The following is a 23,568-nucleotide window of genomic DNA, read 5'->3' on the forward strand; positions in this document are numbered from 1 at the left end:
ACTAATTATACAGTTCAATCACCCACTAAATTACCTTGATTTGAAAATTAACAATTAAATAAATTAAATTGCCACACATTTTCTTATTGGTTTTAGATAATGAAGGCATCATTACTGCATTGAGATTGTTCAATTACCTACGGAATTTCATTGGTTATAAGATTAGTCCACAAACATAGCCACAGGACCTCGTTTTCTAGTAAGCTACAATTGAATTACAGTTCGTTTAATACTGCAATTGCTTTCTCTACCCCGGGGACATGTAACTCACCAGAAAATAATCGATGTTTTAAACTAAAAATACATCAAATGATTCAACCAGAAAAATAAATAAAAACCATTGAACGTTATAGGTTTTAAACGTGATCCACATTGTGAATTCACGAAATGGTTTCTGATTTAATACAGAAGGATTAAGGAACAATTACTGCAGTATCTACATACAAATCATGATTTAATTTTCCTTCATCTATTCATACATTTAAATACGAATCATGCTGTAGGCTCTCTCTTAGTCTAGGTTCTAGACTGTGTTTCCAATAGTATTTAAAAAGATCAATAATTTTGGCGCATGGCGTTGTATTTCCTATCGTAGGCCTAATACTTGATTTTTTTTCAGACAAAAGTTAAAACGCCAAAATGGTAGACAAACATAATGAAAAACAATAACTACAGACTTGGGGCAAGTCTATATCTATGTAAATTATATAATATTACTATACTATACTGTCATCATTATCAATTATCATCATTGTCAAAATAGTGTCAGTGAGTACATTATACTTTTTTTTATCAATAATGTTTACAATTTTGATCACGTTCATATTATTAACCATTTATCAGCAGTATCAATTATTACCATTGTCAATATTATAAATGACTGCAGGAATCGCAATCATTAAAAAAAATAATATTTTATCTTTGTCAGTTGCCACAAACAATACTTTGTTATCAATACAGTACTGTCATTGTAATGCATATATTGTCACTATCGTTATCAGATATAATATATTACCACATTACATTATTATTGTCATTTACATTGACAAAACATGTGTACAATTTTAATCAGGTAGACTGAGACATGTATATTTTTCTCCTCACAATTGTAGGAAGACGTTTGGCATGGAGGACCCTAGATTTGCCGCAAGTCTGTATTCATTGTCTTTTTTTTATTTATTTGTTTTTATTTCGATTTTTGTCCGGAGTATCCAAGCTCAAGTAGTATACGTATGAAACGCCATATGTACCAAAATATTTATCTTTTTACTAATATTAAGACAAAACTCCGTCTGGAACCTTGACTAGGAGAACCCCTTCTCAAACAAGCATCTTAGTTATGTTATGTTAAATGTTGTTAATTGTAATGCTAAATATATAATTTGCTCATATGTTAATGATTGTATTGTACTATGACATAGCAATACCCCATTAGTATAATCTAATAAACTAACCTGTATCCGGAAAGTCTTTGAATAAATTTTCTGGACATGGTTTTGAGTAAGTTCCTGGTGGTCCAGACTCCCAAAATAAGTTCCCATCATCATAAGCGGAACACAAGATTTCTATGGAAATTAAACGATATATTCATTGTACTTCAGATTATTCTTCATAAGGCAAGCCTACATATTATTATTATTATGACAAAAAAAAACCGTTATACGCTAGGTGTGTTTCTAACAGGACACGGTTATTGTGTGCAATAATCTTTAATGTTTCCTCTTTTTAGAAAAAAGCTGATAGATTGCTATATACATTTGTATTTCCTAAATAACATACCCTAGAAAACAATCTAAATAACCTCTCTCAAAATAAACTATTCAGCAAAAGAATTGTCTTTATAAAGCATAATTCATAAACTGGGCGCCCTCTATCGGATTTTAAGAGAAAATCTTTCGAAGAATAAATTTCACGCGGGAATCAAAACTGAGGTCGTCATTAAGTTCTGTGCTGTAACATATTCTGAAATAAAAAGCATTGTATGTATACGTAGTGATAAACCAAGCAAAATGATTAAACTATAACTGATAATAGAAGTTACACAACACCTAGCGTCTGTAGGCCTATACTTAATTATGTTAATTATCAAGCATTATTTTATTTACGATTTTGTATTAACATGAGTAAACAAAATCAATATACCGCAGGATATGAACAACCTTTCACGACGATGTTAATTTAAAAGATTGAAGAGAAAAACCTTAGCACTTTCTTTACGGTTATTATGTCCATGTAATGTCACCTTTCTCGTGTAAATTACCCCAGTAAATAGCCATTTCCATAAGAAATACGAGTTATAAATATTTTTGTTCACATAATTAATCATAAAACATACTAAAATTATCACTCCTAATGTCCATGTATTTATTTATTTTATTGACATTGAACATTTTAAACAAAAAATAGGCACGCGAGGACAAAGCATTCGCAAGATGATTAAAGTGGTGGCTAATTGAAAAGAATTCAATTCAATTCAATTTACTTTAATTTGAGGTTGTCATGGTTCCCTTTTTATCAATCATCCGCATTTTTTTTTCAATAGAGAAGAAAGCATTTAATAGACATGAAGCAATTATAAGATGATTTTCCAAACTATTATTATTCACCATTACAATCATTATCACAGTATTCACATGAATGAAAGTCACCAATACCAATTCAATACAACAGTCCTGATTTATCACTTAAGTAGCTGAAAATGTATTGAATTATGTATTTATGTGCATAATAATAAAACATGAACAGCGTGTCTTAGAGCGAATGTTTGACGTGACATGGTACGGTATGGGGTAACGATGGTTATTTCGTTTGAAGGTTAGTCTTTCTTAATTTGAAATAGCGAAGAGGATATGCCTCAAATTAAGTCTCAGAATTACTGGTTCGTAAAGTGTAGTCACAGATAATATTATTCATCAATAATTTGTTTGTTTTTTTAATTTGAAAAAATGTAGTGTAAATCTGTTGTTGTCTGTTTTGTACTATTTTATTTGCTTTGTTTATCATACAGGTTATTATTCTATTAATTCGAGGAGTTCAGTCTTAAGCATAAATATAATATATTATTACTCAAGTTTTAAATAAAAAATAATATAATATTAATATTAATAATGAATAAGGCGAATTATAGTTAAATTGACAATGCTACTGGGTTTGGTGCAGAAAGATTCTGCGTCAATTATACATTATAGCTCAATTGGCAATTGAACATTTATGTTTTGTATTTTATAAGTGCATACATCCTTAAAAAATGAAAAAGCTTAAAAAAAACCCCATAATAATATATATATACATTTGCATATATTTACATATTCTCGAATAACTGAAATTAAACTGAACGTAATTGTGCATTTAAAGTTTTGCACTTAACTGGGTATACGGCAGGATACAAACAAGATAGTACAATATTTCCAATCAATACTCGCACAATACAATGTGTGTCAACTTAAATGAAAATGAATCAATAGAACATGTTGAGCAACATCAAAGGAAGAGTTTAGTGAAAAAGGTATTATGTGTCTTGTCAAGTGTATGATGCACTTTGACAATATTGTTCGTTTCGTTCTTTTGTATCCGCTATCATATATCTGTTAGTAATTGTGACACATAGGTCATATTTCCACATAACGAAAGGTTGATTCTATTAATTGATCTGTTATGATATGTTGTTTGTATACCGACGCCGAGATATTGATTAATATTGGATATGGTTGTAAAGCCAACAAGAAGAGTTACAGACCCGTACAAAATGATAATTATACATTATTACCATCGGCCGAACATCACTGTAATTTCGCATCCTTATATGTACAGTATTTAACATTGTCATCAATAATATAGCATAAACTTACAGAATAATGACAAAACTGACGAATAATGTTATAAAAGTGACATGTATTATTTACATGATTATGCTTTCCATAGGCACAGTTGCTTAATGTCTTGATCAAATACCTTTGGAGACAATGAACAAAATTGAATCATTAGTATGCATAGGGATGCAGGGATTTGTCATCATCGTCTCATTTGCATATTCATTAGGATTATTCATCATTTAACATTCTCCATGTAAGTTTGAAGGTAGATATATCTCCAGATGTTGCTGACGTTGTTACCATTAACAAACATTGCAGAAGAGTCTTGATATTAATGCTAACATTATTATGTCACCTCCATAATCAACAGGTTTCATCATGAAATTTCATTTGTAACCGTCATTATTACCCTGTTACCAACGTCATCATGATACATAAGTTACCCCCCGCCCCACCCCCATCCACACACAGGAGTGTTCTGCTCTTGAAAATTAATCTTACTGCATTTAATCAGCTATAATCGGAGCTATTGCAGGCTGAGGCGTCTTTTAATTTAACCATGAGCTGATTATTTTCTACAAACTTATTATTCTGAAGCTTCCTTTGCACTTCACATTCAATCAAATGATCGCAAAGATGTGTAACGTAATATGTAATGGCATTTATTTTGAATATACTGTACTGTATGTTATTTTATTGGAACTTTCTATTTAAAACTGTTTCCATAAAAAAAAAAATAGTTGTCGAACATTCGTATATTAAAGTGTAATTCTTATCCCGATTAGCTATGATTTATTAATTGGGAGTCATGTTAATATCAAACATATATTTGAATTCATTAATCAATTGAGAAACAATAATGAAAATAACCCATGTCAGAAAAACAAATGAGAGATAGGCAGGGCACATACCAATAAATATTTGGCACTAGCCGATGTAACTAAATATAACAACAATTAAGACGATCGGAAGACAAAAGCTAGAGAGATGACATATATTGAACTTTGAACTGGTCGATAGCTTCAAAGAAGAGGAATTGGAAAATAATTTTCTTATAGTACATTGAACAAAGGATGATATACATTATGACGGTGGTGGTGGGGATGACGATAACGATTTGGTTGACATTATTAATTCTAGTTGGTTTACCAACATGTTAACGTAGATTTTACAGAACCACCTTTATTGCTTTCGTCATTTCAAATCAGCACCAAAAATAGCGCTAGTACGGTAAGTAGTCTTGTTTAAAAAATTATCAAAAACTCATCTTTTTGCCCAGGCTTAACCATAGGCAAGGGCCTACTCTTTCCATTTTAAATTCGCAATTTAATCTGAGGTGATTGCATACTATAATCATTCAAAAGCGCCTTGAGCACCTTTGGTGGCGAAGTGAGCTCTACAAATCTGCATTATTTGATGGCCGAGCTTACCAAAGCCAACCAGCAGATTTCTTCTGAAAAAAATCCTAAAACAATCGTTATTTAACATAGCTTGCTTTTATCGCATTTCCCCTTTTTATGAAAAAAAAAGAACTCCTTGTAAACATTCTGGCGTTGGGCCTACACATTACTTACGCGTTTTCATGTACTTTGGTTCATACCGAAGAAGAACGTAATGTACACAAGTCATGTCTATCGATGGGTTTGTTTGTATGACATCGTGAAACAAACTATTTCCGTCATGTTACATTCCATTTCCTAGTCTCATATTTAGTTGTAAACTATGTTTGAACTGTTCATGCTAAAGCGACGGTTGAGACAAACTATTTGTAGGTGTTTATGGCAAAACACACGTTCCTTGAATTGAATTCGTAGAATTGAATTGTGAATGAATGTTCTTCTCTATTAAATATATAAGCACGTGATTTCAAAATGCCTTTCAGCTGCTGAGAATAATATTACCTGGTTTAAAAATAAATTAATCGATTTGTGTGTTTTTAATTCAGCTCATGTAATAGGCCTATAATATAAGGTGAAAATAATCTTTTCACTATTATTATACTGAAGTTTTACACATTTTAATAGAAAATGAGTATGTGTAAGGTAAGCTAACAGCATGTCGACAACGAACATAACACGACTCAACTCAACTGCGCGTTTATCGTATTTTCCGTTGAGTTGCGTTCAGTTACTCGGAACGCTTACCGGTACCATGATTATGTCGACACGGTTTATTTCAGTTCCGTGTCGACATACTAACTTAATTAAAGCTCATTCAATAAGGTGTTGAAAATCTTGCTACAATAGCCTGTCCTTTAAACATATTGAATCGTATTGAACTACAGTCATTTTAAGGTGTGTGTAAACATTAATCGCTCTTTAAACATCAATTGTTGAAATACATTATATCATTGAAACTTCCAGTGGCTAAACAAGTGACTTGTCGATATAATCGTATATAGATATGCAGTTTACATAATATTGATTGATGACAAATCTTGATAATATTGATTAGTCTGTTCACAGCCTCTACAAATAATTTCTGACAATCGATACGTATAATTAATAATATTATATTAATAATATGTATTGATTTTCAGAAATCATTAGAAGAGGTTGTTTACCAACAAAAGGATATTGTCAACATTCGAAATAAAATATAATAACGCATTACACATTTTTAATATTTGACGTATCCACATGATAATGAAATCACCGAATAGGAAAGATAATTTAATCAAGGTTTGTCATGTTCTCTAGACATGCGCGTAATATCAATAAATACTTCGGCGCCAACTTTACAATGTAATTATATATTGCTTTTACATAGATAACAGCCTTTGTTTATTAAATTAAAATTTCTTTTCCTATCATAATGCATATAGTAAATGTACAGTAGACCTACACATTGTACATCAATAATGGCAAGGATTCTCCACAGAGAAGTAGGCATACCAAACAACAGATAACAAATATAATTACAAACTAAAAATAAAAATTCAATTACAATTCAATGTAATGAAAGTGAATCCATTGTGATTCGTGAAACAATTTAGCAGAATGTGTCCGCTGTTACAATAAACAAAGTCACGTGATACTCAAAATACGGTCGAGACCAACTTAAAAGTTCTATACGCCATTACAAAATATGTCAATAGTATAAATCATGTAGTCGTCTGGTATACGAGATTTACGGGTTTAGCAATCATCGGCTATTGTTGCAGAAAATGTTTGATTCACAAATTGCTATAAACAAAACACGGACAAGATTCAAATCCCAGTTTCAAAAATAAAATCTCAGACATACTGTTTATACTTGCCTCAGCGAAAGAATAGTAAAAAATACAAAATATAAAACTCACCGACAGATGTGTTGACCGGCATAATGTTCGTTTCATTATCCAGAGACACTGTAATATTGTTTTCCAAAGCCTGCAGAAATAATATAATATAACATATCCTTATTACGAATAATACATTTGACCAAACACGGGCTTAAACATAATGAAAAACATCGCAGTGCAGGATATATCATTCACTAAAATATTAGAGTAACTAGAGTTGATCTCATGTACGTCCACGCGACGTGCTGTAGATTTCCAGAATGCTGTAACTAATAATAGCAATCTCATCATATTCCGTTAGTCGATTTGCAGACGACTATCCACTGTAGCCAATCACGATCGAGAATTCAACATCTAGCCAATGACGGCAACCAAAATAGACAATAATCAATAGTGTCAACAATGATATGTGGGAGCTTTTTTAATTCATCTTCAGCCTCTCCCCCACACTTCTATTCCTCTTAAAAATAGTACTAGGATTATGTCATACAAAGTAGATGGATATGATAACGTAGTTATTCAACACACATTTATAAAGATTTATTGGGTTTTTTCCTCTTAGATAATAACAATATTTTACCTCAAGAACTAAGATGGTTGGTTTCAATTCCTGGTGCGCATTATTAAATTAAAATGTCTACTTAGTATATTTAGTTTATTTTTCCTTTATATTGAAAATATGTTATTCAAGTCAACTCAATAGGGTAAGTTTATGTTTTAAAGGTAAACCAGTAATATTGCTGACATAGGCGACTCTCTTCATGTGTATATACGCCATCATGCCAAATTCCTACATCATTTTTACCCTAACCATAACACAGACTTAAATGTAATACCTGATACGATGTGGCAAACATTACTACACGCTGTATCATGGAACTGTCCAAGATACTTATTAACGGATAGATGGCCAACTGTCATTTATCATTATAGCATAATTTGTCAAGTTATACATTTCTGAAAGTCAGTGTCATACACATTTCTATTTCTTTCACGTTCACTTTCTCGAAAATAAGCCCATATTATCTCGAAAAAAACCCATACTATTTCGAAAATAAGCCCTATTGCTATATTTCGAAATAGGCTTTTTTCCCAGAGAATATGGTATACTTTTGCAAACCTTCTTTTCGGGTTTACGGTATATGGCGTCAAATGCGATCTGGCACTATCACATAATCGAACATGATATTGGATGACTTATCCTATTTTTACGAAATTATTTTAAATCATTTAGTTATAATTATCATAACAGTTTGATTACTTTATTTATCGTTGCCATTAGTAATTTAAACGGTACGTAAGTAAATGGATTGTTTACGAACAAGAACATATAATGTTTAAATAATAATTATAACCATTATGCCGCAAACTTAATTATGTTGTTCGGAAGCCGTGACTGGATGTATTAAACGTGACGTGATTAATATTGGTCACATTTTTATTCTAGGTTTAGATTGAAATTAATGCGTCGGGGTCACATTAAGTAGGCTAAATCGGTGCTTAAACTATACCCTTCGTTAGAGAAATTGCAAAACAATTTAAAAATAACATTTTGGTCGTTTTAATGTAACTAAGTACTACTAATAATGTAGAAGTGATACTATTTCTGAATTACACAGATCAAGGTTACGGTGCAATGTTGTAGGTTAGGCCTATATATTTATGTATTTTTATTATCTAAATAATTACATTATATAATGCATCAGCGAGCCTAAAGAGACGCATTATACACACCTTTAAACCAGAGCCATATATATATGGCTCTGCTTTAAACACGAATAACACGCTCGCGTTCATCAGGGTGGAAATCTCTATCGCAAGGAATGCAAATATTCCATTGCACAGTTAACGCAGTAACTACAACATTTTACTAGTTGACCTGTTTATAAATTGTTTAGAAAACTGTGTGTATTACTATTATTTTGTTATATAATGAATGCCTAAAATCAAACGTTAATGCATTAAAAATAGGTAGTTATTGATGCAGTAATTGCAGTAAGATTATAAATGTTGATATCGAATGGTATATTTGAAAAGTAACATGATGGTCAGCTGATATATTTAAGTTACAGCAATTTACTTTAAGTAAGTTTCCCCATTCTCGCATTTTTTCATGCATTGTATAGGCCTATGTTATTGTCATTATGCTGGTCGAATAAATAAATAAATGAAACGTAACGAATCTGATTTTGACAGAAAATAACAAAATAGACCGATTAGGTCACCGGGTTTATATGATCATAATAATAAAAAGGTTACAGAATGAAATTATTAATTCATATTTGATCAAAATCAATTTAATTAACAGCATACAAGAAAAGATTACGCTATAAATTAATTATTGATAGAAAACCTGTTCTCGGAATAGAAATAATCTGCGGGCTTTTGTGACGAAATTACAACTGTTGACGAACTACGTTCCGTTTCTTGTGATGCGGGACGATAGTGACACGCAATAAACACAGTTTAATCTCATGGGCAAAAATTAATGATATATAATAACAAATGAAGATATATGTTGCATACAGTTATTAGAAGTAATGTGTTCAAATGTTTCAAAATAGATACAATGGTTCAGGTTATAAGAGCAAGGCCTTGCTAAGACACTGTATTGATACATTGCCTTTGTCATCATATTGAGGACTAGCATTAATAATAACTACGTACAGTTATCAAAATGCTATTTAAACTGTTTCATAATCATTTTTACCAATGACGGAAGGCTAGAAGGACCTAAGGGCAACGAAAGCGAGTTGACCAATAACAAGCGACAGTTCGAATAATTCATTGCTTGATGATTGGTTGAATTACTTGCGTTGCAATATAATTGCTTTACGTTGCGTCCTGGTGGAACGCAGTGATACATTATTAGACGTAGTATGAACGATTTCCACTTGACGTAAAAGCAACGCTAGTGATTTGATCAATCACACAATCTACCGTTTGGATGATCCGTCGCGTCGTAATAGGTCAAGCTCGTTGTGCGCTTACGTCATCGCACTGCGTCCAGAAGTGAACTAAGATTTAGTAAGATTTTGCAAAGGCAGACTCATCAATTTTATTTATAAGTTATTATTACTATGATAATGAAATATTAATAATACTTATAATAATACTTATAATAATGCTGGTGATGATGATGATTATGATGTGATGATAATGATAATGCTGATGATGGTGATGATAATGATGATGATTATGCTGATGAGGGTGATGATGATGATAATGAAGGTGATGATGATGATAATGATGGTGATGATGATGATAATGATGCTGGTGATGCTGATGATGATGATGATGATGATTATGATGATTATGATGATGATGCTGATGATGATGATAATGATGCTGGTGATGATGATGATGATGATGATTATGATGATGATGCTGGTGAGATTATGGTTAGGCATATATCTAGCGATGGAACGGGATTGTATATATTCCTGCAAAATGTGTAAATAATAACTCTATACAGCTGTCATTTGGTACTCTGAATGACATTTATGCCAATTAATTTTATTGAATAAGTGTCTCGTCATAAATTGATTTTTTTGTTTTCATACGTGGCAATGCGGTAGGAACATAGTGGTTAAAATATAGCATTAATAAGTATGTATTGATTGTTTTAATCGATGCATGTATTATAAATACATAACGTTAGTTTAACAACAGCTATACTATTATAATCAATATTTAGACCTGGATTTCAACAACATTGTTATAGTATCCAATTATACCGTTATAAATACTTTTATTCCGGAGGTGGCCACCATCGATTAATCGAAATATTGATGTAATTATACCCTAAAGGTGTACCGTATAAGGAATATGAATACAAATATATTGAAAAATGTATATTAATAGAATGGGATTGTTCTATTGTGGAAACACGTACGCACTTTTATATAGGCCTTGAAACGAATTAAACTATGTAACATTGTTGCATACTAATAGACAAGCTTTGTAAGTCGGCTATCTCACGAGATCTGTATATAATGGATACATATTAATCATACATTGTACCATGATCTGTTTTTATTAGTTATATCATATATGTTTTCTGTATATAGTAGGTACATTCAATAAAACATATTACATGATTGCATAACATGTGACGCCTGTATCCCGACAGGCTGAACACAACCTTATATCATACTAGTTATTGGCGATCTGACACTGTATGCTATATTGCATTACACTGGACATTGCAATTGAGTTAAATACTATGTTGTTTTTTTCAAAAGCTACAATGGAAAATAGTCTGCAGTTATTTGACTACAGTTCGACGATTGGTTTCTCAGAAAATGCTTAATTAGTAGGCCTATAATGTAATATTTCTTCAAGAAAATCTAATAATTAACATGAGGAATTAGTTGCAGAGATCAATTCATCGTACTTTAATGAGAATATGGTTCAAATTTCATCAATGGAATGAACGTAAATAAATGACATTGTAATTGATACAAAGATTTTGCTATTAGACTATAAATTTGGTGAGTGCGAAGCTCCAGTTTGCTATTACACTGCGTAGTGTCATTTCGTTTTCTCTACGCGCCACCAGACAAGGCACATTGATAGGTAACAAAATCATTCTGCGCACGCTCAGTAACCATGTGCAGAATGATAGTCACACGGTCAGTGGTGATGCGCCGTGAAATCAAAAGGTAGCTATTATGTTATGCAGAATGAATTAACTGTGACAGTATTGGGCTTGATCTTTACCTATTTTCTACTACGAATAATATAAAGCCTTAGTATATTTGCGCATGCGCAGACATATATTCAACTGCGGGGAGGAAAAATGTCCTACTGTACGTACCAATCACTGTGAGAAGTGATTTCTGTTTACAGATTTTTCGATTGATGTAATCTGAAATTCATGCCTGTACCCGAGCTTTACATCCTCTGAAAATATTAGGCATTGACTAAATTAATGTATTAAATTGGAAAATATTAAAGCATTCGAACATAATACTGTACTGTTATCATGGTACAGCATCCCATCACATAGGCGTAATTCATTAGCCACAAGAGGAATAGATTAGCTGATACCCAGCGGACAAAACAGGTTTTACAATATTAGAACGAATTAAAAAGTAATCAAATTCTTATAACACGATGAGCAGAGTTCATCTACACGTACACATTGCTAGAAATTACATTCAATCATAGTCACATTGATATTCTTCTTTAGTTTTTCAAAATCATGACAAAATAAAATGCATTTAATAAAAAATGACAGTTTATGAAAATATTGAGCCATGGAGGAATGGTGGGAAGAATTTTAAGTGTTGCAACAAACAAACCTGGAATATAAAGCGTTATATCAGTTGGAAAAACCGACGCTGAATTATACGCGGAGCTGTCAACAATACAATACAACGTTCATCGTGCATGCGTCCTAGTGAGAAGCTTTACAAAGGAATAATAATGACATAATAATGTCTTTAGTGTATTGATATCCTTGTTCGATTTCGTGGTGTTTGACCACTGTCATTTGCATCTAACATTGTAAACGATTTGAAATTGTCGTAGAACGCGGTAAGGTCTGAAAATAGCGACAAATACCCCACATATAAAAAAAATTGAATTCACGTAATTGTAAATAAAAACAACTATGTAATGAAAATCACTCTAAAAATATAAATTTTTATTTATTGTTTACATTATAGAATTACGTATAATACGTCTTTGGGTACCCATTACTCATTGCTGATAGGCCTACTGATTTCAATCAGTGAATTTTAAGGCCATCATTGTTGCAGTAAATGAAGTACGACTGGATTTAATGTCGTTTATACTTACGTCGTACATGAGAATAACGAAAGGCGTAATGCATCAACCTTTTCAACGGAGACATTTTTTAAATTTTTGTTTATGTTTAACATTATACAACTCGCATTTAAAACATACCATTGGATAACTAGAGGCAAACATTAGTAAATGGGGTAAAAACATGACATTTTATAATTGCATAAATAACTGCAAAAAGGGTTACAGCTGAAGAAATACAATATGCATTGATATTTGATATTCATTTATTAAAGGTATGCTCTTTCTTTGACATCTTCTGAAATGCCAATTCGAAATTAAATCCTGCTCATTTGTGTTTAATTAATTCGTATAAGTTACAAAATACTCAAGAATTGACCAAGTAGTATTTAGTGTTCCAATCATGAATCCGTGGAAGTTAAGTTTTCTCATGACTGTGTTGGATGCCTTCAATGAGAAAATTATTTACAGAATTATGATTTTATTATAATATTCATTTGTCTAGGCCGACTAGTGTGATATCTCTGGTTGTCAATAGAGAATAATAATAGACAAAGGCGTCACTTTATTTCATTCAATCTTGTCATTTCAATGTCTATTGTCAAACACGGGTCTCGTTCTCTCACATTCATTAATAATAATATATCCATTTTTAAATCGATAAATCTATAGACCGAACCGTTTTACATGTACGTAAATTAAAAGTTACAAGTTTTGATTTTACAACAGACTAACTGTCTGGAGAATGCTTTACATTTTAATTTATAAAACAAATCAATATATGCCTAACCAGTGCAAATTAAACAACGTGCATTTCAGTTTGCAATAGAAACTGGTTTGCTGTATGTCTGCACGTTCTATATTAATAACAAATGTTTCTAAACGAAATCACACTAAAAGTGATACAAAATTATAGTCAAGCTTTATAGCTATCCATTGATTGTAAACTATACCACGAGGACCAGTATAGGGTAACTTATTTTAAATCTCCCTGCTTTTTTTGACACAATTTTCCACCTTATTTCCACTTACCTTATTTCTCCATGCACTTACTAAGGAATATAATTAAGTGCATGTGGAATGTTTTCTATACATTCCTGTTATTTTTACGAAATAAACCACAGCATTTTACGGAGTGCCCACCCCAGTACGTTACAGAATACCACCCCAGTACGTTACAGAATACCACCCCAGTACGTTACAGAATACCTACCCCAGTACGTTTATGGAATACAGTTTACGAAATACCGTTTACGGAATACCTACCCTTTTTGCGGAATACCGTCAGTAAGTTTACCTACTCCAGTACGTTTTAAGAGTAGGCCTACCTACACCAGTACGTTACAGAATACTTATTCCATTACGTTTACGGAGTGCCTCCTGTACATTTACGGAATGCCTTTACCCCAGTACGTTTGCGGAATGCCTAACCCCAGTACGTTTGCGGAATGCCTACCCCAGTACGTTTACGGAGTACTATACCCAAGTAAGTTTACGGAATACCTACCCGTGTACGTTACCTACCCCAGTAAGTTTATGAAATACCTTTACGGATACCGTTTTTGGACTACCTCCCACCTAAGTTTACAGAATACCTAACTCAGTAAGTTTACAGAATACCAGCCCAATACGTTTACGGAATACATACCCAAGTAGGTTTACGGAATACCTGTTTCAGTACGTTTACATAATGCCCATTCCGTAATCAAACATTAGGGAGCTCGAGCATGTGCACGTACACGTAAAGCCCACAAATCGAGAACCTTATTTCTGAAAAATAGCTTTATCGCATGCTGTTCTCTGAACTATGCTTTTATTATGCAAATGTAGAGAATGTTGACGTCATCCGTTAAAGGCAACATTCACGTGATCGTGCGAAAGCTCCCTAATAACGTAGCATAACGTTCTACCGAACTATAATACCCTACACATGATTTAAAATCGTTCTGAAAAATGCAATACTTACCCATAGAGATGTGTGAGTTTAACAGCGGGAAAATCATCTCTATGTTACACTGCTGTGTTTTAGTAAGTCACTGACCTGTTCTTTGGTAATGTATCAAATATAAGTGATTTATTTATACATTTATTATTTACACTTTGTACTGTATATTAAATACGACATTTATTTCAACGGACGTCCGCCGGCAAGGTAACTCAAATACTATTACGGTAATTAACTCTCATCTATACCTTTCGAATATATATGATATTTTTACATGGAACCTACTAAATTTACTCCAGTGTTAAGTTAAAATAAATCTCTATAAACATTTTACGTCAGGGCAAAATTCGATAAATCGTGTGTTTCTTCCTAGATTGTTTACTTTGGTATATGAAGTTGCTTCATACTTATCGGTACTGATTTTAACAACCTAATTAAGTTGAGTTAGATAATTCTAGTTATTGATAATTAAAAAGAAATTTAGGTTTAAATGGTTTTCCAATCGTGGTATACATAACTGTATAATGGATGTCAAAAAATACCATGATGATGCAGGTGACGATGATAATCATTATAGATAGATAGATATAGAGATAGATAGAAACTAAGACGTGTAAAGTATCAACAACCCAAATGCAGAGTTGAAAGATATAGAAAAAGTGCAATACCATACCTTATCTCGCTTCTAAATGAATAATCATTATATATCACCCAGTACAGCTATGCAATTCTTATTGGTCCTCTTTGGTGTTTTTTTTTTTTTTTTTCTATTTTAATATTTTAATGCTAAACTTGTTGAATGTTCCTGTATTGTATTTCTTGTGTAAATTGCCTCCTTTTTTATATATAATTATCATTGGTTTTATACTTTTATACAAATTTTAATATTGAGAAAATGTAAATATCTTTGTAATTCAGCTAAGGCTGCGATGATGATAGTGAAATAAATGAAATGAAAAAAAAAAATACATAGAGGGCGTAAAACATGTAAGGTGTTTCAACTATTTTAGTGCATTTTAAAGCAATAAAATAAAACGTTTCTGCAAGTGTTTTAAAAGTGGTGGTTCAAGTGTCGGTCAGAGATAGGAAAAACGGTATTTATTACACTACGTGCGCGGCTATTATTCCCTTATAATGCTTCTACTCAGCTGGCGCACCCTCTTTAGGGCTTGAGTACACCAGGGAAGAGTTACATAATTGTAATTTAACTCTTACCTGAGTACACGGTGATTCATGGAAACTGAATGCCTCATGTAAACTTAAGTCTCACATGTAAACTTAAGTCCCAGAGATGTTTTGGCCTAGAAAGTTTCTTCTAAAACTCCATGATTACAGACGAAAAATCTAATTATTGTACACACACTTTTTTCCAAAATTTCCAAAAAATTAATATCATGAATTAACTACAGGTTCAACTGAAATGTATTTCCTTTCTATTTATCAAAAAAAAACTGTTTTGCCTTTCAAAGCTAATTGACGATGTTCCTATTAAAACAGTCCCAATGGTAAATTCGTGGGCGTAATATTTTCGAATAGCTAAAAACATTACCACACGAATTAAGCCATCAAGACTATGCAAACAGAACATTGTCTTCAGGTTTTTTCTTCCATTTTTCTTACTGAACTATTATGGGATGTTATCGTGGAACTCTGCATTGTATTTAGTTGATTTAATTATAGACCGAAAAGCAACTAAAAAATATATATATAAAACACGATCATTATAATCATAATTTTTTTTTAATACTGGAGTTGTCTCATCTTGAGGCTGGACAAATATCAAATTATAAATAAATTGTTTAATTTGGATTTTAATTGAACTAATACCGTAACGTCCGCCGAATCATGTAGAAATAAAGAACAAGTGTATGATATATTTCTAAATTTATATATTGTACTTAAATATCACTCTTCCCTTAAGTAAAATACAAATATATAAAAATAAGTAATAACGTCAAAATAGAACAATTAAAACTTAATAAAAATGTGTGAAATATATAGCTGTGACTGTGGTCTTCCGCATGACATCACAGACTAATTGATCCTAAAACACAAACATTACAATCATCTTCGCAATTGCTGTTGTCATCGAAGTTGGCATTTCACAAAAAGCATTTCCAACATGATTTTTGATTGATTTCGTATTTTTTTTCCAGTCTGTACGTTCTCAAGGGTATTGAGAATTATTATGTTTATGTTTTGTGTTTTTTTTTTTTAATAAAGATGTTATCTTCGTGGTGTAAACATTTTATCCGTGTGTGATGCACACTGCGTAAAACAGTACAACGAAATTACCAATGGTTCCATTGTTGTTCTGATAAACGTTACGGTGTGACGTCAATATGGCGCAAAAGTGTGTATTCTAGATTATCGGCTAAATAATAACACGGATTTATCTATTTATATTATAATGTTAACACAACTATTTGTTATATTTTGGATATGTTTGTAAAGTTCAGATAATATTGATGAGCGAACCGTTGTTTGGAATAATATCTGGTGGTTAGGCTACAAAAAAAAATATAATAATAAATAAATAGGGGTCTAAAAATATATTTAAAAAAAAACCAGTAAAATTGAAAAATCAGATAATGGCGTAGAATATTATGGATACGAATTCATATCAATACTGATCATACAAATGTTCACAATATATGACACATTCCGTAATACTCATGTACATGATGACATGGTAATGACGTTTGAGTCCAGTCGTAATCAAAGGTCAAAAGTCATGATGGTATATTTAGAATATCCTTAAAATAAGTAATTTCAATACATTTTTTCTGACTATCTGTCAATACTGAATTTATATTAAACCAAACCGTACTAAAACAGACAAACTACGCGCGTGCGCATTTAATTTACCATCAAAATTCATCATCAGGCGGAAGCTGGACGTATGAACCTATCATAATATCGATCAGAGTGCTGTTAATATCAAACATCACATCTTACCGTGTTAGGTTTAATCGTTGCCAGATTATTTTCAAATATTAAATCAATCTCTTACAACGTATTATGTTGTTAATTTTAAACTCGTTTAATAATAAAATTACGACGCATTGTGATGTTTACTGGTATACTGAATAGTATACATTATGTAAAATTATAATAATGATAATAATTATTGAGTAATTATAATGACAATATGACTATTAATATTGTGGAAATCACGATATTCTATTGATAGACAATGCTTTCTGAAGAATATTCTCTTATATTATTCATTAGAATTTTAGAACATGCCATTTCCAATGGCAATAACGACATGCATGAATTGTGTCATGTGATTTTGTCTATAAAGAGCACGCTTCCACATCAGGTATAAGGCAAAACAAAGCAAGAATAACATTAAGCTACAGTACAACCCCTATTAAGGGGACCGTCACCTTCTGATCCAAACAAAGTATACCCTAAAGTGTGTGTTGATAAAGTGCCTCGCTAGAAAGGGAGGTGTCCTCTTAATAGAAAAGTCCAAAATGATGGGTCGCGCTGTATTGCACTTTTAATTCTGAGTTTTGACGTTTATCGTAACCCAAAAACAACACTGTAAAAGACAACCCCTATTCACATTTTCTTCAATATATCGAGGATTCGAATTAGTCAATTATGTAAGAGCACATGGGGATATACAGTTTATAGGCGTTTCCTGAAATAAGCTTAGATTGCAAGTGAACCAAAGGAAGGTACGCTGAGGTAGTATGCATCGGGTAGGCCTATATCAAAAATATCGAACTTACGTTACACATTACTTCCATGCTATATGCCTAGATACACTACTATATATTTTATGGAGTAGGGTGAACACATTGACACATGCCATTGATCTGATTAGTATCTATGTATTGATTAAATTAGCATCGATAAAGAAAGACGTGTCAACAGGGATGCACGTTGCAGGTGTAATGTCAACTCATCTCAAAGAGTAAAGAAGTCAAATCACCTGTCTACGTGGGATTCTAAAAATGAAATGCTGAGATATATTTCGTCCTTAATCGATCATGTTTTGTTTACATTCGTTAATGTAGAAAAGAAGAATGAAGCGTTCTTTATAGCTTTTGAAAAACAGGTGTTCTTGTTTTCCTTTCAAAATAATGTCAATGTTGCTCATTTTATTGAAATCTAACCGATACTATGTTTAGCGAGTGTCGATTTAACATCTTATAAACATTCATTCAGTTTGATCGATTTCTGCTTTCATTTTTATAAAGAATGTCAAAGTGTCGAATGCCTATGTCTCCGTCTTCTTTTTTTTTATATGTAACCTTCGTTACATGTCCACACAAAAACAGACGGTATATAAATGAAAATGTATAGTATAGTAATAGCACTAAAAAATGACGTGCACTCGTTGTCTTCCTTGTCGAAATTGCGGTTTAGTACGTAGTCAGCATTGTCGAACATGCGTCAAGACTGCGGTGCCTCGAGCTGTAAGTTCATAGTAGTGCATATTGAACAGGTTCTTCAACACGCAATCAAATTTGACAAATGAATTTAGATAAAAATGAACAGTATTTGTTCCATAAAGAACGAATTTGAAAAGCATTTTGGGAATTGTAAAACACACCAGGGCCAGCTGTCATGTTTCTACCATGACCATCGGTGTTCTTATTAGCTATGTGTATAATATGTTTTTATGTCTTAGTCTCTGTGAAAATGTTATGCATTTATTGGCTGAGTAATAGTCTCTAATACATATTATCGTATACCAGCAGCAGTTCTTTAATTCCATTAGGGTAACATCAATTATTCATATTGTATCTGTGCCCGAGTCACTTGAACTTTTAGACATGGTCCTAACGGATAGAATACGGTTTTGCATTAGGCCCTATATTAAAAATGAAATAAATATTACTTATACTATTAACATGTGAAAGCTTAATCAAAATAAAAAAATATATTTAATTGGACCGTCAGAATTAATAGAGAAGTACTTATTAAGATTTATATTTAGCAATAATTTTAGGATTAGTGTTAGGATTTTACACTATCAAACTTTATGTGACAAAAAAAATGTGATGTCCCCATTGGACATGATGATGTCATATCACTACCATATTTGGAAATACCACTACCATATTAGGGTACATCACAGTTTTTTGTCAAACTAGTTTGATAGTGTAGACAGAGCTTTAGTTATTTCCTTAAGCGTACCCCTGTCTTCATTTTTTTTGGTCCGAATACATGTCAAATTTAGTACTGGCAAAGGAAACTTGTTCTAAGCAAGTTTTGTTGTCAATAGCGTCTGCATGTAAAACAGCCGTTGGCTGGTGGATAAACAACATCTGTTTATGCGTGAAACTATCTAGAATATTTGTTTCTGATATTTTTCTATCAAGTTAGGTAGATATCAAAAACACCGTACCACCGCACAATATTTCTCTTTTTCAGTTGTTTAATTATAAATTCTGGCAATGTTAATTGGTGAGTAAATCATGAATGTATGCCACCTGTTTGGCAATATCAACTTTATCGTATCTTGAGGTTGAACATAAACTATTTATTTTATTTATTTTCACAATGAGTAGTTATTGGCATCGAATGAAATTATTGAGATTTGACCACAGGGTCCTGGCCCTACCTTTTTTATTTTTACGCTTTTTACGCATTTTACGCATTAGGGCCCATTTATACTATGACGATTACCGTAGCATCGATTATGCTTTTTTTTACATAAAACAAAATAAATCGAAAACGTTTTTGTCTTAGTCTATGTGAACATTTTAATCCTTTTTATGCTAAATGATAAATACACGTTATTCGTATATACCAGCAGTTCTTTGATTCCATTCCATTAGATTAACTATGTATTTATATATTTTGTTAACGATTTCGACTATAATGCAACAATCATTAAGCTATGTCAGTAGAGGGGTATACGGTATAGTCAGTCGTGATTATAACAATGGTTAACAATGGGGATGGTATAAGACAATAGAGTATATCATTTGATGAATTAGTTGCTTGTGAACAATTGGTTTACAATGGTTGAAGTCAATAGGTGTTATGTTTGGGATATAATAATACAATGGTTAACATTGGGTAAGGATGTAAAGGATTGTTGGCGGTATTTTTAAAAAGGGTACAATAAAGATGCACCTGGTTAATTAAAACTAATTAATTGAGGTATTTGCTTGATGTATGCCGACATAATCCAAAGACATAAGTTATTTGATCCGGATATTATAACAATGACTAAAACAAAAAGAATGAATGAAGTTATTTAATAAGTATGTCTTGATTGAACTATACCGACAGGTAATTAACCATCTTCCGGATTTGATAACAAAGGGGAGAAATGACACGGGGTGTTTGACATAGTAAAATTTACAATGGTTGAAGTCAATAGGTGTTATGTTTCGAATATAATAATACAATGGTTAACATTGGGTAAGGATGTAAAGGATTGTTGGCGGTAATTAATTGAGGTATTTGCTTGATGTATGCCGACATAATCCAAAGACATAAGTTATTTGATCCGGATATTATAACAATGACTAAAACAAAAAGATAACAATGAATGAAGTTAAATAATAAGTATGTCTTGATTGAACTAAACCGACAGGTAATTAACCATCTTCCGGAGCTTCGCAATGAATGATTGGTGTAACGTGAAGCAAGATGTTAAGTTTCACTATTTTTCAAAAAATACAACAATAATAATAATAATAATAATAATAATAATAATAATAAGCTCAATGGAGCTTCGCAATGAATGATTGGTGTAACGTGAAGCAAGATGTTAAGTTTCACTATTTTTCAAAAAATACAACAATAATAATAATAATAATAATAATAAATAATAATATGCTTTATTTAATCACGGATACTTAACTCAACTAAAAGTTGTTTTTCAGTAAGACCGTGCTCAAAGGAAAACACCAATAATAATAAATGTAAAAAGCAGATATCAAATCAAATAATAAAACAATTACAGAAGCAAAAAACAAGCATATTCAACCAAAAACCAACAACTAGTTACTATGGGTTCCGTGATTGAACTTACTACGGACTGTGTGGGAAGCTACTTAATGAAACAAAAGATACACGGCGCTTCGACACAATGTTCCGACAGGAAATACAACAATGACAATTGGCTGAAACAAATTCAGTAAATGCCGAATGTAATCCTTTGAATGTATATAACTCTAGAATATTTTGTCATCTTTACCTCATTCTACAACGCTACAGCCTGACAGACTTAGCATATTCAACCAAAAACCAACAACTAGTTACTATGGGTTCCGTGATTGAAATAATTGATCTTACTATGGACTCTGATGTCGAAGAAGATGTTATATAATATAAGCAGTGATTCAGAATTTGAAGACAAAGACATACTAGCTATGACTGGTGCCTATTTTACAGCAAAGGAGGAGGAAGAGATGAGGGAAGAGATGGGGGATATGACGTGTTTAATGGCGATTCAACCCCCACCTCCAATGAACGTTGATTTCATTAATAATGTATCTAATACTGAAGAAGACGAACTTTATAGATCGAGAATAATTTCTGAAGAGGAGAGGATTGTATACGACGACACGTCATCGGTAGTTGACTACCACCTATTTCTGGCAAGAAAAGCCGATGTAGAAGATGAGGTAGAAGATGGGGTGTTTGCGGAAGAGTACCTGAACCCTGTGCTGGAGGCGGAGATTAAGAAAGAAACTACCGAACTTGAGTACAAAGAGATAATGAGAACAATTGAGAAGGTTTTCATAGAAGAATTTATATTCATTCTGAAGGACATGGTTGAACGTTATAACTTTCACGGCTCAAGATATGAACAACTCCTAACATTTTTCGACCAATTCTGGCATTGAAACTTGTGGACAATAGCGCTACCCATTTTGAATGGGCGCTAAACTACTTTCATTTACGTTGTATAAATGTTGATGCGTTTGCTAAAGCCATAAAGTTGATTACAAATGATTCAGAACTTTTTAATAAGATTCTTTACCAATTGTAATTTGTACAAATTTAAAATAATATCTTAACACTTTTTTTAATTAATGTTACATTATATTTTTATATTTCTTATTTCTTTTCGGTAAATTTATTATTATTATGGTTGTAAATTATATTGAAATAGAATATGTGTTAAAATAAAGGTCGTGTTTTTTCTTTTAAAAGCAACAACAACGAAAATGAATTTGATCTTTGCGTGTTATTTAAGTATTTTATTTATTTTTTTAATTTTCATTTGGGTGAATGAGGGTAATGAGTATGGATGAGTACTTAAGAAAAGTATATTATTACGATCCTAAGCATCCTGATAGTTTTGGTGGTGTGGACCGACTTTATCAAAATGTAAAATACGATTTAAATATTACCAAGAGACAAGTTCAAGACTGACTGAGCAAGCAAGATACATATACATTACACAAATCCATTCAACGTAAATTCAAACGAAACTGGGTACTTGTAAGTGTTATTGATGAACAATGGGGAATGGATTTGGAAAAATAACGTGTATAAAATTTGATTCAGACAAACTGTTTGACTTTAAATTTCCAAAAATCAAAGGAAGTCAATTTTGAAATAGTTGGTAGCATGGTACAAGGAATCGGACTGGAAAAAATAACAACAACTAATCCTAACAAAATAACCCGTAAACCAAAATCTCACTCTCTACCATTCAAAAACAACATTTTTGATGTAGCGATTTTTTCAAGCGGTATTGTCATGAACGTATTGAAAAGAAAATAGTTTTATTGTCAATGATTTGTCAAGTGTTTTATTTTAATTTCAAT

The 23,568-nt window shown here is 32.0% G+C and overlaps 1 protein-coding gene across 2 annotated transcripts in view; it reads right to left on the reverse strand.

The window, feature by feature from the left end:
• Window positions 1-23,568, reverse strand: part of LOC144840695 (vasoactive intestinal polypeptide receptor 1-like) — an 85,085-nt gene that overhangs the window by 11,169 nt on the left and 50,348 nt on the right. For both annotated transcript variants that reach the window (XM_078696657.1, XM_078696658.1), the window contains exons 3-4: window positions 7,114-7,183; window positions 1,455-1,565 (exon numbers count right to left, since the gene is read on the reverse strand). In XM_078696657.1, the coding sequence (XP_078552783.1) occupies window positions 1,455-1,565; window positions 7,114-7,183 (181 nt within the window). The remainder of the gene's footprint in view (window positions 1-1,454; window positions 1,566-7,113; window positions 7,184-23,568) is intronic.

The sequence above is a fragment of the Antedon bifida genome, chromosome 4 (genome assembly GCF_963402885.1).
Source record: "Antedon bifida chromosome 4, ecAntBifi1.1, whole genome shotgun sequence".
Classification (NCBI taxonomy): domain Eukaryota; kingdom Metazoa; phylum Echinodermata; class Crinoidea; order Comatulida; family Antedonidae; genus Antedon; species Antedon bifida.